Source organism: Pochonia chlamydosporia, chromosome 6 (assembly GCF_001653235.2).
Source record: "Pochonia chlamydosporia 170 chromosome 6, whole genome shotgun sequence".
Classification (NCBI taxonomy): Eukaryota; Fungi; Ascomycota; class Sordariomycetes; order Hypocreales; family Clavicipitaceae; genus Pochonia; species Pochonia chlamydosporia.
In genome coordinates this window covers 2,128,936-2,145,868 of record NC_035795.1, presented here as the reverse complement: position 1 = coordinate 2,145,868, position 16,933 = coordinate 2,128,936, and the positions used below count along the sequence as shown (strand labels likewise).

Genomic DNA, 16,933 nt, shown 5'->3' with positions numbered 1-16,933 from the left:
GGAGAGGATGAACCGAATTGCAGTTTGGCCGAGCAAAACATTTCAATTAGTGGATATGTGCGGCCGGTTGAACAGGGGTATCATGAAAAAAAGACTATTTCATCAACAAATATGAAATAGAATCTCCATTCAGGAGAAAACTCAACAGTGTGCTCCGTACGGGACGGGGCCAACAAGGATTGCGGGAAGTTCCAATGCTTGGTTGTGTTGGTCAAAGGACGGCGACATGACTCAAGAGCCAGATGAGTGGACACAAGGGTCGCTGGGGTGTTTTGCACATCGTCTTCTATTGCAGATGGGCCTGTGATGAAGATCCAGGCGGTACCATAGATTCTGCTAGGACCAGACGGACCCTGGACATTTGAGGCCCCGTTGAGGGCATGTCCGGAAATAGGGGCATCCACCCTGTAGGTGGTACGGACGGTTGACGGGTTGACGAAGCACAGAGGGTATAAAACGTGGGATATGTCAAAACTTCATGGTTATTATTTGAGCACGGACGGGAGCTGGGTCCGTGGTGGATTTTGGAACCACGGATGGCACGACGGTAGTAAGGTTGAAGATGCACGGATGAACGCATCTGGTAAAGATGGGTGAGTTGTCAGTTTGCTGTTGTGGTCGGGGTTCGAAATTGCTTCAGGCCAATGGATGCAGCCGGATACGCACATCAGCGGCCAAGTGGATAAAGATGATCAGCCTGTATGGCAACTGGAGGTTAGGACCCTTGCCGACTATCCAGTGGTGATGATAATTTTGTTTCTGTCTCTTCCCCGTTGCCGGTCACTGGGTTGTTTGGTCTTGGTGGCCAAGTGGTGATGCATATGCACCGGTGTGCTGACCACAGATTTTCAAGTGATCCACGGCTTTGCATGCATTTTGCTGTCCATCCATGCCTTGTGGTTGGCAGAGCATCAGGGTATGTGTACCGTTATGACATGGGTGGTAAGAAATATCTGCAGCTCATGTTGGTGCCAAAGTGGTGAAGCTGTGCTGTTCATCTTCATTGGTCTCCGGAGTCATCCAAGACGGATCCGAAGAAGCCATTGGGCCTTTCTTGGCATGGAGACAGAGAGTCCCACCCTGCTGATGAGTATGAGCGCATCTGCCGTCTTACCTCGGGGCATTTTCAACAGCGAAAGCACATGGCCGCCACGGCCGACCGGGTGATTTCCTAGCGGCATTGTCGGCCATTGTATTCAGCCTCATACATGGATGGGCCAAGGGCTTGGGCGCTGAGAGAAGAGGCCAGTGGGCGGAAAGGGTGCCCCGGCGGGTGATGATATTATCCATTTACCCGAAACGAGGAACCAGCAAAAGCAGAACATACGAGCCTGTGTTTGAGGATCTGGTGCGGCCTTCTGTAAGTCGGTTGTGTCGGCCATGGTTGTGCTGCTCTAGTGAAGCGCCCTGTTTGAGACGGACATGGAGATGTTGGCAAGTCACTGTACGTTTTTGTACTTTGAATCCAGTCCCTGTTTGGGAGTCTGGAACTATTTGCTGGGGGCAGTTAGATGCTGGTCCTTGTGCATTTCCGTTAGAGGTTACTGCTTTTGACCCTGCATGGGATATTGTATTGTCTGTCGCTCCATGAGGTATGGATTTGCAGCCCCGGACTTTGCTGAATTGGCTAGCTGTAAACTTCTAAAGTTAGCATTTACCTTTCCGTTGAACAAGATGCGCTGTGCGCCGTGTATTGTTGGCTTCTCCGCGTCGGATCGATTCTCCAAGTTGATAGGGTTGACTTGGCTGTTGTGCTTGGCCTATGTTCGCATGTTGTGCGACCCTGGCTCGAATGCACGAAAACCATGGTAATGGTACAGAGACGCCTTGCTTCATGTGTTCGTATTGAGTATTACTATGAGGTCTCAGGCTATATTGCCTTGGCCATGACTGAGTGCGCCACGCTGGATAGCTTGCCTGTCTGCTCCCAGCTATTGTGACGCGCAAGACTGTTGAAGGGTCTGTTTTGAACCGGAGACAGCAAACGATGCCCTGAGTGTTTGGAACCTGAAGTGAACTAGAGGTCCACAGGTTTCGCAGCGGAAGTTGACCGGCACGAATGGTCACCATCTTTGTTCCTGGCCATCATACAGAACACGAGCATGGCTTGTCTCGAAGCCAAGAAGTGTCATACGTCAGCTCAGGTGTGCATGCACCATCGAATTCTAACAGGACCTCTTGGCCAGATCAGGCCACGGGGTAATGTAACCCACCGTTCATAACAAGATAATGGGCAGATGTTAGGCGGCAATAAGAAGCAGCTAGCAGCCAATTCACAGCCAAGGCATTTCCATCCAGGGCGCCACGATTCATTCATCCGCTCTGGCGGAATGTTCGGACACATGAATCTCCAGGTCAGGCGAGATTGTTTGACTCGCAATCAAGATTCACAGCTTGGACTGACTCCATTCCTTCGAAAGAGAATCGAGCCACTGGCTTCTCTCGGGTCAATGGAGGATTGCCTAAATCGACTTGGCGGGTGTGGCCATCTTATTTAGTGGCGACCCCGGACGCCACCATCGGCTTTGGCTGCTTGTAGCCCCGGTTTGGCTGCATCTCATTGGGAATGCACTTTCTTGGCGATGAATGACATGACTTTTGGTGCTCTGGCGAAGTTGGCAGGCAGGTCCGCTTACAGAAGCGAAGTCGAGGTTGTTCTGTGTCATCGTGTGTAAACACAGTAACACCGCCTTGAGACATAATTTTATCGAATTCGATCCGGGGTCAGTGTACCGTGCTTGGTTGGTGTGAGGTTACCATCAAATTATTTGACTCCTGCCTCTTGGGTAACCATGGAGAGGTACGGCTAAAGAGTAATTGAAGAGGCCAAAGTGACAGTTTTGCAAATTCCTGACCACAAACGACCATCAAGGGCCCCGTAGATTGCATTGCAAGACATTCAAGTCGACCAGTTGTCTGGTTGAAGTGGTACTGCCATTAATTGCCTTGATGTAAACTTGCTCACATCATTCGGGCATAATTCTGATTCGTGGTGATATTTCAAGTCTTCAAAGCTCACGAGACTGCTTTGCCAATATCGTCCGTATGGATATGGCTAGATAGACTTTGCAGAGTGACTTACAAACCCTTACATCGCTAGTGCAATGGTGCGGTAAGGCTGGACCAAGAAGATGCCATGGCAACGAGCTGCGAATTGCGGCCAACCCGATACACAAAGATATGCATAAGCAGCTCGTTTCCATTGTGTTGGAACTGGCCCCTAACTTAGACTTTGACCCATACACCTAAATCCCCCCTCTCCGACCGTCCATTTTGTCCGGATCGACATCGCCTGAGCGGCCACTCTGTGGTGAATTGAAGGTATCCAGTGAGAGGTTGCGTACCGAACACTGGCGTCTGCTGTCGACATGGTTTCTATTACACTAAACACCTCTCTTCCTCAGATGGAACAAAAGCTGGTGGCGAGTGACCTCGGTGTCTGCCATTGCTTTCCCCATTATGTGGTCCATGGGCTCCACCGACTTCCTTCGTGACTCCAGAATGCTCGCCCGAACGGAAGGTGTAGAAACAAGATCCCTCGGTTAAAGATGGAAATTCTGGGGAATACATGAGCCTCAGGAGCGTTCAGACAGGCACGAGATGGCGAAATCGAACCTGGTCGAACCTGGTTTGCCAGCCATGGCGGGCCATTGCCTGACTCTTACATGTGACGGTGTAGAGGAACTTCTCAACTCGACAAGATAAACATGAAGCCACAATCGGCCAACCTGCCGTGGCGGTTCTGCGGTTCGCGTCGCCTCAGGGCTTCGGCCGCAGCTGCAACTCCGTATACAATATTTGACTGATTGACGCTGGGTAGGGTCTGAAGCGTCGTTCGTCCTGGCCCATGTCTTGGTTTTCGATGCTAGCTACGCTCGGCCGCACTGATGTGGGTGCATACCATTTACTGGTGCATTATGCCAGTTGGTGCTGCAATAACAAAAGAAGAGCTTTGCTTATGTCGAATTACTGCCCACCAAACTCGAGAGTCCACTCCACAAACAAGTGAAGAGAATGCTTTGTGAAATAAAGAGCTCGATTTAGCACGCCTTGGTGTTCAATCGAAGAATCGCGCTCCGTTGTACGCTCTTCAGCGAGACCAAGTGAATGCTGCCTCAAGCCGTCTCAAATTTCTCATCAGATCTGAAGTGATGTAATTAGACTGGACACTATCCACAAACCCCGAGCTATGGGAAAGCTGGGGATGACGCCGTCAACCATCTACTAGTCCCCAGAAAGGGTACGGCTACTCACAGTAGCGCTGTGCTCGACACATTTAGTCTGAAGGGAGAGGAAAAGCCGAGCTACCCCATCCCCATATCTACAAGACCGATGAGTATTGCACCTTCTCGCGACCGCGATATGGGGCAGTTCCCATCCCCAGAGTTTTGCTGTTGCCCTCTCCGCTCGCCCGCATATCCCTTGGCTGGGTGGTAGAAGGTGGCCGCCTTAGGCGGGGAGTTTGGCAGTGGCAAGTGTTGTACTATGCGAATTGGTGTCCATGAGTTTGTCTGTTGAATGACGCTGACAGCTTAGAACAACGCGTGTGTTGTTGGCAGAGCCTAAGGTATGGCTGCAATTTCCGCCAGAACCCCAGACATTGTCTGAGGTCATGGCACGGCAAGACAGACGACAGGGGGAACCACACGAGAGCTTCGGAGATAGGACGGACTCAGAAAGTGCTCTGCCACTCTCCCGAACTACAGTGCCAGAGGTGGCTGGTGGCGACGCCTTGTTGCCTGTCCATTCCCTCGAAAAGGGCTGCCCTAGAACCCCCAACGAACGAGTCTCGCGCCACAAAATGGGCGCTCTGACGCAGCTGCAAGGCAGGCTGCTCCCATCTACCTGAAAAGGGATCAGTCGATTCTCAAATCTTCAACTCTTGTGTCTGTCATCGTGGGTTAGGTGGCATTTGAGCCTATTTTCCCTTTCGGCATCCCTGAGGCTCTCGACTCAAGTCTTGTGTTCAGTTCTGGTGTCTGGGCGCACCAGTGTAATAGGTCGCCAACTTGTGTCAACACACCCTCACCCATTACAAATAATCTTGTTACCAGCATTGAGGAGCAATGCTGGTTGATGGATTGCCGACTACTCGATCCGGGGAGCCTTGAACCTGGCGTGTGTGTTAGCTTGACAAGAGTTGCAGGGGTCTTCGCACCAATGCGCAAACATGTCCACATGTTTTGGTCGGCCCCAATTACAATACTCCGTATTTTGGAGGACCGCTTCCAAATATTCTCCGCACCTGGTTTGTTGTCATTGTGCTTTGCTTTGGAGAGGTTTGAGAAGTCGTCATTTGGTAAACAGGCAGGGCGTGTCTTCGAGATTTGGTCTCCTTACGACCCACGCCTCCTCTGGGTGGTGAGCGGGATTTTCAGCGCTTCAGGCATAAACTAAACAAACGATGTATTGCTTCGCAGGATTGTTTGATCGATCGATAAGCAATGACCTGTGCATGACCTGTGCCAAGAGTTGCAAAAGCTTGGCCATTGGAACATTCTTTGCCTTTGCACCACCAATACTGCCACGGTGGCGCCCGCTGCTGTGACGGTAGTTGGCTCTGACTGTACTTGATCAATTCTGCATAGACAAGTTCTCTGGAGGCTTTTGACCTAGTCTTTGTCCGAATCCACCTCAGTTAGTTAGCTCCCAAAGCAACTGGATCATGTTTCATGACCTTTTCCCGCTCTCTCTGTCGCCTGACTGGCCAAAGGTACGAGAATAGAGCGTCTTTCACCCAACGTTGGGAAGTGGTGATATAAGAGGGAGTCCGCTGACGAGGAGTTGTTTGATGATGCAGGTATGTACGACTTCTGTATGGGCTATCCCACTGCATTTCGCCACATTGACACGAGTCAATTACCATCAGAACAGCTTGTCGTTCTGTTTGAAAGTGGATTCCGTGTCTGTGATCGTGCCTCCTTAAGCAACAAATCTTTATTTTCTTCTCTGCTTGGGAAGCTTTGGCCCCCACTTGATCGTAGGTTTTGTCGCCGTCGAGCAGAGGATAAAATTTGGGGACCACATCGTTCAAACCCAAAATGGCTTTGGCTGCGCATTTGAAGTTGCCAAACTCCCAACCATGTTTGCTGCGGCAGGTAGACTGGGGCAGAGAATTTTCACTCATGGAATCAGTTTGCCTTCAGCCAAATACTACTTGCAGAATCTCCTTTGAGTTCAACAAACAGTGCTTGGATGGTCTCACTCCCTCCAGCTGCGGCCAAAGAGATGCCAACGCAGTAGATGAATATTGGTGGAAGCCCCAATACGCCTTCTTTCGGGGAGGACAGAGACAGAGGTACACGGCGATACGCGAAGGTTGCCTAAGTCCGCTTCGTACTGTTGACCTGCTCTGGGCCTGCAAGCGATCCCCGAGTCTCCCGACCCACCAGCTCACCAACTTATTATTGTAAATGGCGCCAGGAAACATGGCTTGCGCACTTGTCCAACCTTGACATCCCTTCGTCCAGGCCTGGCACCAAGACGCGCCCACCCGCTACCACAGTGACAAGGGTCGTTGGTCGAGTTCCAGGGAGCCCGGGACTGGTCAATCTGCCCCAATCTGGACAGCTTCCCGCTGGTCCTGTTGATCGGCGTGGGTTGGTGTAGTATCAAGCTGCCTCGAGTTTCTTTGGAGGAAAGATGGAGTACTGGTACGTACCTAAGCCTCGGACTAGCTACATCCGCGTCGGATGTCTTGTCCTCCCATGAAAAGTCCAAGTCCGTGAAGCTCTCCCACAGGGCCGGTTGAGAACCAAGCAGTGCAACCCCCGGCCACCTTTGGTTCTGTGGCATAATGTGCAGTCGTTCAACATGAAAGATTCGAGGATTGCATCAGACACTCACGCCCCTCCATTTCGTGGACACCTGTCCCAGACCCAGGCCCATAACAGCTTGAGTCGTTGCCTCCTCCAAAGCAACCCATGCGGGACGTCTCAGGCCATCCCATCCGTCCGTTAGTCTGTAATTGATCCCACGAGCTTATAAAATTGGGAGGTCCTCCCCTCCCCACCTCTTTTCGAAACTCTTTTGATCTTCCTTCGTTGTGCTGTTCCTAATTGAGCTCTGCCCTATTTTGAATCTGAGCTGCAGCCCCGTTTGTACCAACCGTGTTATACCAAGACAAAGCTTCTCTGTGCAACTTGAGTATTTTGTCATCACAATGGCCACCGAGAACACCGAGGTCCCGCCTACTACCACCGCCGTCGAAAAGGAGTCGAATGGTGCCAATGGTGCCAATGGTGTTCATCCCCGTTATCTCTATCACCATGACATCTCGGGAATCAACACTGGTTTTGCGGCTGCCACTGGCGGCTCGTTGAACCCAGGACTGTGGAAACCCTACGAGCACCGAAAATTTGCCAACCCGGCTCCCCTTGGTCTCTGCGCTTTCGCTTTGACTACTTTCGTGCTCTCTTGCATCAACACACAAACTCGTGGCGTCAAGGAGCCCAATATTGTTGTGCCTCTGGCCTTTGGTTATGGTGGCCTTGTCCAGCTTCTCGCTGGCATGTGGTAAGTTCCAAGCGAAATGTGCTTTCAGAGCCATAGGGGCACTAAGACTGACTAACTTCACTAGGGAAATTGCTTGTGGTAATACCTTTGGTGCTACCGCTCTGTCTTCTTATGGCGGTTTCTGGATTTCCTATGCCATTCTGTTGACTCCTAACTGGGGAATTACTGCCCCCACGGGACCCTATGAAGGCGCAGTATCAAGTCCAATTGGCTTCTTCTTGACTGGCTGGTTCATCTTTACCACTCTGCTGCTGATTTGCACTCTCCGGTCGACTGTCATGTTCTTCTCCCTCTTCTTCACCCTCGACCTGGCTTTCCTCTTCCTCGCCTGCGAGCAATACGCGACTGATATGGGTAATACCTCTGCCGCTCTTGCTCTTCAGAAGACTGGTGGTGTGTTCGGATTCCTGGCCGCTTTCCTTGCTTGGTACTGTGCCTTGGCTGGTATTCAAGACAGCAGGTTTGTTGAGCCCCGTCATGTTCTGCACTGTTTTAAATTCAACATGTCCACTAACAATCTCGTAGCAACTCCTTCTTCCAGGTTCCCGTCTTCCATTTCCCCTGGTCCGAGAAAGCTCGTGAGGAACGCCAGAAGACCGACCGTGAGCAGGCTTAAAAACCGTGTTCGTTTTACAGTATATCGCTTTTAGCAGAACAATCGAGGAAGGGTGAAAAGGAATGATACCAATTGGGACGGAAACCTATCTATGTGGATATGGCTGTTGTTAGAGCCACGGCGCATAGGTTTATTGCTTCGACATTTGTGCATAGCTGTTGCTATGATGCCTTGCTTCGCCGATGCCCCTGAAATTAGTCTGTTGTGTGTACGATGGACCGGACCAATGACCATGTACTTCAAAGCTTTGATAGCCACTTTAATGCTATACACTTCTAATGCTGCATCCGTTGTATCCCCTTGTTCCGTGATGCTCTGCTGCCAGTCAGCAGCCAACCGACAGCAAGATACGAAGCCGGATCAGAATTTGGCGCCAGTAGAAGCCTTTGTCTTTTACACCGATGTGGAGTGAATAACCACGTGGTACACTCGATTTTTTTTTCCAGGCCTTCATTCTGACATTACGTTATTGATTGTCTTATAGGAGAATGGCGATCACCGGTGTTGTCCAGGTTATATGTCGTACTAACGCAGCGGGACGCAGCGAAGCATCCACCGAGATCGCTTCGATCCGGGGGCAAGCTTTCAAATGGACAGTCTGGACCCTGAAATAGGGTTATCCCCACATCTTAACCGTGCCTGCATTGCTGATGAAGGGAAAGAAACCGAAATCATCCGCTCGTGAGAGAAGTATGTGGTATGCGTATTCCTGGACTCTACCGTCGGAGCTCTCCGAAGCCGGTTGCGAGAGGAGCTGGCCCACGTACTGGCGCAGAACCACCTGCAACCGCAAGCCAGGCAATCCCCTGCACGGAAGAAAAATTTTTCTCTATGGCGCAATAGATTTTGCGGCCTTGATCTTTCAAAATAAATCAATCTCCGTTCCGTTGTTCGAACCGGCTCGGCCGCTCCAGAGCCAGCCACGGCTCCCCGGCTTGATGCCGGACAGCAGCCCAAAGCTCGGCCATCCGCCGTGTTTTGTGTCATTGCTGACCCACAATTCTCCGCCGCTCGGCTCAAACCCATTGTGAAGAGTCGTAGCAGCTATCGGGCGCAATGCCGTAACCGCAAGACGCGAATCTTTCCTCTGGAGGTGGACCAGTTCGAGTAATTGAATCCTATAGTTACTAGAAGCATCAATCTCGCTGTTACCAGAGTATTCCAGCCAAGCCTGCATTTAGAAATTGCACGAAGCCGATGGACTTGCCGAGTGCGGATAACAACCGGGTCTGAGAGTGAGGGGGTTCTTATTTCCGGACAGCATTTCCGTCCTATGCCCTGAAAAGTGTGGTTTTGATTGCCAAAAAAAGTGGTCCAGCTGGTGCCCACGCCCTTCTTGGCAACGAATTTTAGTCGCAGCAGTTATTCTTAAAAGTAGCGGGTTCGGCTTCCGAAGTGCCTGATTATGAATCCGTCTTTTCTTCCTATCTTCGGTGGGCATGGTAGAGAATGTCGACCTGTCCTTTGCTCACCATCATTCCCTGAGCTTCTCGTGAGGTCCCTGCCACTGTCGTAGAGGTGAGACAACCTGCGAACAGTGAACGAAAATGGAGCCTTCCAAGCACACGTCGGCTATTCCGCACTCTCTTAGCCGAGACACCGTCCCCGAAGAAGCGACGCCCGGTAACGAACTCTCCGCGCGAGGGATTGTCAACGGAGAGAAAGACAACCTTTCGTCATCAATAGAACCACAGGCCGCCGCCAATGCCCATCATGCACCGCCGCCACCTCCAAATGGAGGGTATGGTTGGGTTTGCACGGCGTGCGTGGCTCTTGTCAATGGACATACTTGGGGTCTGAATTCCAGTTATGGTGTCTTTCTCGCCCATTATCTCGCAAACGATACGTTTCCCGGGGCCACCCCTCTCCAGTATGCCTTTGTGGGCTCATTGAGCATTAGCTGCGCGCTTCTGGTTTCACCAGCCGCAACAATTTGTGTGAGAGAATTTGGAACTAAGCCAACCATGTTTGCCGGCGTTATCATGGAAGCAGCAAGCCTCATCTGTGCCAGTTTTGCGGACAAAATTTGGCATCTTTTTTTGACCCAAGGCGTTCTCTTTGGTCTTGGGATGGGCTTCTTGTTTACGCCCTCTGTTGGAATTGTGCCACAGTGGTTTACGACGAAGCGATCTCTGGCGAATGGGTTCTCCGCCTGCGGTTCTGGTCTCGGCGGTCTATTGTACTCGTTCGCGGCTGGCGCTATGATCCGAAACATGGGTTTGGATTGGGCGTTTAGGATTTTGGGAATACTGGCCTTTGTCGTGAACACCGCCTGCATCCTGCTCATCAAAGACCGAAACAAGATCATTGGCTCCAGCCAGCTGGCTTTTGATACGACGCTTCTCAAGCGGCCAGAATTCTTGTTGCTGCTCGGATTTGGTTGGTTTAGTATGCTTGGATACGTGGTGCTTATCTTCAGTCTGGCCAACTATGCCAACGAAATCGGGCTTGGGAGCTCAGAGGCTGCACTCATTAGTGCTTTTTTCAACCTGGGGCAAGGAGTTGGCCGCCCATTTGTTGGGTACTTTAGTGATCGCACCGGCCGCATCAACATGTCTGGACTTATGACATTTTTGGCCGGTGTTTTTGCCCTGGTAATCTGGGTAAACGCCAAAGTGTATGGTGTGTTGATCTTTTTTGCCATTATTTGCGGTGCTGTTGCTGGCACATTCTGGACGACCATTGGCCCAGTCACAGCCGAAGTTGTTGGCTTGAGAAACGTCCCGTCAGGATTGTGCCTCACATGGCTAAGCATTGCCATGCCGTGTCTTTTCAGCGAGCCCATCGCCCTTCAGATCGTTCAGGGTACCGGAAGCTATCTAGGTACGCAGTTATTCACTGGGTTGATGTATATTGCTGCGGCAGGTTGTCTTATTGCTGTTAGAGGTTGGAAAGTGGGTGAGGTGGACGAAATCGCAAGAATGCTCAACGAATCTCCGGATAACATCGACAGGGTCAAGGTTGAGAACAATGAGGAATTGAGCCGAGCCGGTAGAGTTGCAGGGAGGAAGAGGATGGTGACCGACTGCTGCCGATTAGAAAAGGTTTGAGCATCGAAGTGGCAACAAAAGGTGGACCGGATCTTGAAAAAAGTTCTCGCATTGCATCTGCATTATATCCATGGCGTTGATTGCATTGGTACTATTTGAATGTTTTGGAATCGTACAAAGCATTTGGGGTTGTTGCAACGGGTGCATAAATACACATAGTATGCTCGATCCGCAGAGTGTCAGCCAGGGTGACTGGAAAGGAAGTAATTCAAAGACAGGACATTGGACATCTGGATTAAAAGTCAATCAAACGAGGTAAAAATGTTTCTTGACCAGGCCGTTGATGATTTAATGTTTCAATGTTCGCTCGAAGCACGGAGCAGGTGCTGCAAGTCAGTGCCTACAAAATGACGCACGTGAACTGGCGTTAATTGGGCAGGTGCCACCAACGCGTTGCGCGCGGTCTCCTCCAAAAGTTCACGGTTCTGTTCCGCTGGATCATGGAACCAGACCGCATCCGCCATCCGTCCCATTGCTGTTGTGTAGTTTTGTCGGGGACATGCCCGTCTCCCAAACCGGGCCTCAGAAATGTGGCTACTAGAGAGCAAAGATGCCTTTGATGGTCTGTATGCGTTGTTTCAACACTACATATGAACCTCGCTAATGCGTCCTAGGCCGACGGCTGTGGCTCCGACCTGGCAAGACCTATTTGTTTGGCAGAACGGCATCTGAGCGTACGTTCCTTCCCCTTCCGTGAGGGTTCATCATTAAAAGGCTTGCCTGACTTCAAAACAGCTGGCCAGCTAGCAATATCTCATAGCACCATTTCGCGGAAGCACTTGACGATTACTGTAGAGTCGGTCGAAGACGGATTTGCGCATCATTTGACTAGCCGATCAAAACTTACGATCGAAGACTTGGGCACAAAGATTGGCACAGTTGTTAGTGGCCGCAAAATACGGGGTGACAAATATGTTACCACCGACGCCGAAGTCGAGGTTACAATGGGTAAATGCCCAAGCAAGTTCAGGTACGGGCAAGTGCTGTTGGTTTGGGTTGGATCAGACTGATGAAGTTTCCCAGGATCACATGGTTTTCCGTCATCTTCACGTTCTCGTTTACGAACAAAGAGTTACAAACCGACCCCCTCACTGGTCTACGACAACAATTCGAGCAGCTTGACATTAAGCTATTGACCGACTACAATATCGAGCACACGACACATGTTGTGTCACGGAAACGCAATACAGCCAAAGGGCTACAAGCGCTAATAAACGGGAAATATGTCGTCACCGAGACATTTTTGGACGCAATTACAAAAGCCGCTGAAGTCACGGAAGCTTCCGAGCCGAGTCTTTTGGAGCAAGATTTTGGAACGAACTGGCCGAGTGCAATGGACCACTTGCCACCGCGCGGAGGCGAGCCTGTACAGCACCCAGATGCTATATATGCACCGGATGCCGGTAGAAAAGATGTTTTTGAGGGCTATACCTTCATCTTTTATGACAAGACCCAATACAGCAACCTGATGGCACCGATCACAAATGGCGGTGGGAAGGCAATTTTCGAAATCATTAAACCTGGCGAGACCGTCACTGATGATTTTGTACGCTATGTTAAGGAGGTCGCAGGAGAAAAGGGACTTGGCTCCTTTGAAGATGGAAGCGAGGGCAAGGGCGTTGTACTTGTGAGATACTTGCCGGCCAAAGGCGAATACATCGACTGGTATACCCAATTCATAACGGCAGTCTCTTTGCGATTGGATCACAGACCTATAGAACAAAACGAGTTTTTGGAAGCCATTTTGACCAAGGATGCCAGCAAACTTCGAAGACCGTTGGAAGTCGAATCAGCGCCAGCCAGCCAAGTAGCCAACGAAACTGGCCTCGAAGCGGGATCAACAGATAATGTCACAAGTGCGCAACCTGAGCAAGCCTCCGAGGAACAACCACGGACCAGGAGGAACCGAACCCGGAGACTGGTGAAGCGACGCTTTGCAGGATTTGATGATGATGCTGACATTGATATGGATGAGCCCGCTGCGGTGTCTGTGCCCCGGGATTCTGCACCAAGCCGAATGCAAGAAGATGAGGGTGGACTGTTCGTCTCGCAGGATGCCCACTTGGGTGAATCGCAACTACCTCCTGATATGGAGGACGCTTCATCGAAGAAAAGGAGACCATCAATAGAGGATGACCTCATGGACGGCATGGCACCAGCTGTGGCCAGATTTAAGCGACAGCGCTTAGAAAGAGGCGAAGACTTTGCCTCTCCTTCGCCCGAGCCCGAGACAGAGCCTGCCAAAGCCCCGACAAAGAAAAAGAAAGAGAAGATGGACGTGCTGGCCATGGCTGCTCGTCACCGTGAAGAAGAGGAAGCGAGAGCTCGTGCTGAGCGTGAAGACCTAGCCAATCTACCCGATGACATTGACCTCGCTGAAATCCGCCGTCTGAATATAGTGGAGGAAATAGAAATCCGACTACCGGCCCGAGAAACCAGGAGTAGAGACCAGGATGTTGCAGATGGCCGCTGGAATCCAAAATGGAACGGTGTAAAGAACTTTAAAAAGTTTCGTGCCAGAGGCGAAGCAACCGGGAGACAGCCCGTGAGGACTATTATTGCTTTGCAAGAAGTCAAGAATAAAGAGTTTGGAATAGGCGATAATTACTGGCTCGAGGATGAAAGCGCTGACCGAAAAAGGTCGCTCACTGGTGTCCGTTCTGGTCAGAATACGCAAAACTCAGCGTCAGCCGTGGAGCCTTCACCTCGAAAGCGCGTCACACATGTCGTCGTTTCAGAGAGTGAGGAGGAAGACGAGGTGCCTCAGAGCATACCGGCAGAAAAACAGGCTGGCCCTACCGGGACAAGTAGCACGAAAATCACGGCTACACCATCCCAAGCCAATTCGACCATGTCATCGACTAGACAGACTAGGGCTACCCAAGAGAAGAGACCGGCTGCGGATTCCTTGCCAGGCCAGCGAGCCAAGAGGCCAAGATCGACGTTGCGAGCCATGGATGTTGCTAATAGTGACGAAAGCGAGGATGAGCTTAAATTTACATTCGGCAAGCGACGATAGACGCAAGGATCAATAGGACGAAGTCACACGTTGAGAATTGTTGCGCTCTATCTCATTCAAGGGGGTATCTTCTCTAAGAATGTATATGTATATCGTGGCATGTCTATTCCAAACCGAAACACAGGCCGTATAAATCTCGTAAGCCAGAAAATTGGCTCGAAGACCAACATCAAAAGCTCAAATCAGTCCATCTGATCCATCTCACTCTTGTGCGATCCACCTTCCGGCTCCTCCACCAACAACCCAACCAAACATGCCGCCAGCATAGTTTCGTAATTAACCCAGGGGTGAATCTCACCAAACAGCTTTGTGCCATCTCTTGCCGCACCCCTCATCAGCTCCGGAATCCCACCAGGGTGAAACTTGGCATACGGCGTAACATTGTACACCTTTCCATTCAGCGCCATCCAAGCGTCCTTGCCCTTACGCCCCGTCTGCTTCTTCAACATTGACGGCGTGACACGAAGGTACGGCGTCGACGGTTCCACACCCCGCAGGTCTGCGTTGGGACCGGATATACGTGCCCAGTCTAGCGGCGAGTGGCCTGGATCGAGGAGGACTTTGCGGCTAGGCTTTTGGGGTTTGGACGAGTGCGTCGGCGGAGGAGCGAGGCCGCCATTCGGAGCAGATAGTCCTGGTGGCCCGCGATTCGGAGTAGGTCCCCGGGCGCGTTGCGCAGAGTTCGGAGCCGGGAACTGAGGGAGTGTTGGGATACGGCCGGCTGAGGGGAGACGTCCTGGCAGAGGAGGCGGGGGCATCATGCTCGATAGGGAAGGTAAGGAGGATTTAGAGGCGGCTGGTTCTGTTGATAGTGAGAAGCTGGGTATTGTGTCGGATCGTGTGGCTGCGGATGCCTTTGGCGTTGTTGAGCCGTCGGGTTCGTCGATGGGGGGCGGCTGGATTATGGGCGGAGGAGGGGGAGGCATCATGGCCGCATCTTGCAGGCGTTGGGACTCCCGCGGCGAGGGCTGTTTGGCGACACCGTTTGATGAAGGCGTAGGAGTCTTTGAGTGCCCGTTTTCTTGTATCCTTGGGGCGGTGTCGCTGGGAGTCTGCTTCTCTGGCGGAGGGGAATCCGCGATTGTCCCACGTGGGAAGCGCCATTGGAATAGGCGTTGCGCCAACCAACCCGGTGGTCGGATGAGTACGTAGACGACCGAGGCGACTATGAGGGAGATGCCGACGAGGCCCATGGCTGTGGTCGTGGTTGGGCCGTGGCGTCTTGCGATCGCGAGGAGGATTGGTGGGTGGTGCGGATTGTAGGATGATGATGAGGGATGCTGGGATGACTTTCTTGGAAGAAATGTCAGGTACGTGACTTGCTTAGCGGCCGTGTGGCGTTGGCTTTTGCCCCGCAATATCTGGTCCATTTTGGTGTCGTACCTGAGACCCTGCAGAAGAGGTGACGTGAAATGGGACGCAGCAACATTGAATCAAGCACTAGTGAATTATCTTGGTGACCGTAGCAATAGCAAACTGGTTTGTATTTCTGAAGCTGAAATAGAATTGAAATTGAGTGCTCTGAAAGTTATTTTGTTTATTTTACTATTGTTCAAGCGCCCTCACTCACACTAACAACCATCTTCCCTCCCGCCTCACCCCTCTCCATGACACGATGCACATCCCGAATCTCCTCCTCCCCAAAGCCAAACACCTTCCACGGCCGCACATCAAACCTTCCCTCAGCCGCCTTGTCAACAATCTCCCTCAACGGAACATCGGACACAGGAAACGCCTCCGTCCCGAAAACAAAACTCCCAAAAAAGCTAAAGTGAACTCCACTCGCCATCTGCAGCAACGGATTGAACCCAGGCTTCGGTCCCGGGCCCTCAATCGGATCAAGACCACCCAACCAACCCGCCAGACACAAGCGACCATCTCTCCTCACCAGCTTCAACGATTCCACCACCGTAGAATTCCCAACCAACTCCAGCACGGCGTCGAATTTCCCACCAACACCCTCCTCCTCCAGTCTATCCCCGAGATTCGCACCCTCAAGAACCACATTCCTCACACCCAGCTTCTTCAACTCCTCCCGCTTAGACTCCGAGCGAGTCGTCCCCGTAACAATCGCCCCAGCCTCAACAGCAAGATTGACCGCCGCTCGTCCAAACGACGATGTAGCACCCCGGATCAACAGCTTCTGCCCGGCTTTTAGGTCCAAGTTGCGGAAGAGACACGTCCATGCCGTGGCGTAGCTTTCCGGCAAGGCAGCAATCTCAGCCCATGACAGCGGGAGCTTTTCTCCTGGTGAACCCAGTGAAACAATGTTGTTCACGCTGGCGACTGTGTATTCTGCGTAGCTGCCGGGGATGGTGCGGCCGAGACCACCCATGAGGGCGGCGACGGGCGTGCCGGGTTCGAATTCACCGGAGGGACAGGCCTCGATGGTGCCGACGCATTCTATGCCGCTGATGGGGACGGACTCGGCCCATTCGCCGCGGCGCATGTGCATTTCTGCGTGGTTGATGCCGAAGGCGTGGATGCGGATGAGTGCTGTGTTGGGGGTGGGCGTTGGTTTGGGGATGTCTTTGAGGATGAGGTTTTCGGGGGGTCCGAATGCTGAGATTATGATTGCTTTCATGGACATTTTGGTGATTTTTTGTAGTGGTTTATATGGGAGTTTATTTGGTTGTGTTATAGCTAAGGTGAGTCCGTAGATGGCTATGCTGTGTGTCAGATGCTATGGTTGCGGTGCTGGTGATGATGATGTACATGCTTGACTATCGCGAC

General features: G+C 51.7%; 7 protein-coding genes across 7 annotated transcripts; 4 read left to right on the top strand and 3 right to left on the bottom strand.

The window, feature by feature from the left end:
- Window positions 1-7,162: 7,162 nt before the first annotated feature.
- On the top strand, window positions 7,163-8,131 carry VFPPC_16412 (GPR1/FUN34/yaaH family domain-containing protein; the record flags this gene model as incomplete). The annotated part of the gene is made up of 3 exons (XM_018294165.1): window positions 7,163-7,515; window positions 7,580-7,975; window positions 8,041-8,131. The coding sequence occupies 3 exons, from the start codon at window positions 7,163-7,165 to the stop codon at window positions 8,129-8,131; spliced, it is 840 nt and encodes a 279-aa protein (XP_018140593.1).
- Window positions 8,132-8,222: 91 nt separating this feature from the next.
- Window positions 8,223-8,543, top strand: VFPPC_16413 (hypothetical protein; the record flags this gene model as incomplete). The annotated part of the gene is made up of 1 exon (XM_018294166.1): window positions 8,223-8,543. The coding sequence occupies one exon, from the start codon at window positions 8,223-8,225 to the stop codon at window positions 8,541-8,543; it is 321 nt and encodes a 106-aa protein (XP_018140594.1).
- Window positions 8,544-8,716: 173 nt separating this feature from the next.
- On the bottom strand, window positions 8,717-9,157 carry VFPPC_16414 (hypothetical protein; the record flags this gene model as incomplete). Its single annotated transcript, XM_018294167.1, has 1 exon — window positions 8,717-9,157. The coding sequence occupies one exon, from the start codon at window positions 9,155-9,157 to the stop codon at window positions 8,717-8,719; it is 441 nt and encodes a 146-aa protein (XP_018140595.1).
- Window positions 9,158-9,678: 521 nt separating this feature from the next.
- Window positions 9,679-11,181, top strand: VFPPC_08931 (MFS transporter (Mch2); the record flags this gene model as incomplete). The annotated part of the gene is made up of 1 exon (XM_018287547.1): window positions 9,679-11,181. One exon carries the CDS (start codon window positions 9,679-9,681, stop codon window positions 11,179-11,181), a length of 1,503 nt encoding a protein of 500 aa, XP_018140596.1.
- A 550-nt stretch (window positions 11,182-11,731) lies between these two features.
- Window positions 11,732-14,200, top strand: VFPPC_08932 (DNA damage response protein RcaA; the record flags this gene model as incomplete). Its single annotated transcript, XM_018287548.1, has 4 exons — window positions 11,732-11,747; window positions 11,796-11,855; window positions 11,917-12,151; window positions 12,205-14,200. 4 exons carry the CDS (start codon window positions 11,732-11,734, stop codon window positions 14,198-14,200), a joined length of 2,307 nt encoding a protein of 768 aa, XP_018140597.1.
- Window positions 14,201-14,382: 182 nt separating this feature from the next.
- On the bottom strand, window positions 14,383-15,393 carry VFPPC_14505 (heme/steroid binding protein; the record flags this gene model as incomplete). The annotated part of the gene is made up of 1 exon (XM_018292273.1): window positions 14,383-15,393. The coding sequence occupies one exon, from the start codon at window positions 15,391-15,393 to the stop codon at window positions 14,383-14,385; it is 1,011 nt and encodes a 336-aa protein (XP_018140598.1).
- Window positions 15,394-15,752: 359 nt separating this feature from the next.
- On the bottom strand, window positions 15,753-16,790 carry VFPPC_08933 (alcohol dehydrogenase; the record flags this gene model as incomplete). The annotated part of the gene is made up of 1 exon (XM_018287549.1): window positions 15,753-16,790. The coding sequence occupies one exon, from the start codon at window positions 16,788-16,790 to the stop codon at window positions 15,753-15,755; it is 1,038 nt and encodes a 345-aa protein (XP_018140599.1).
- Window positions 16,791-16,933: the final 143 nt, after the last annotated feature.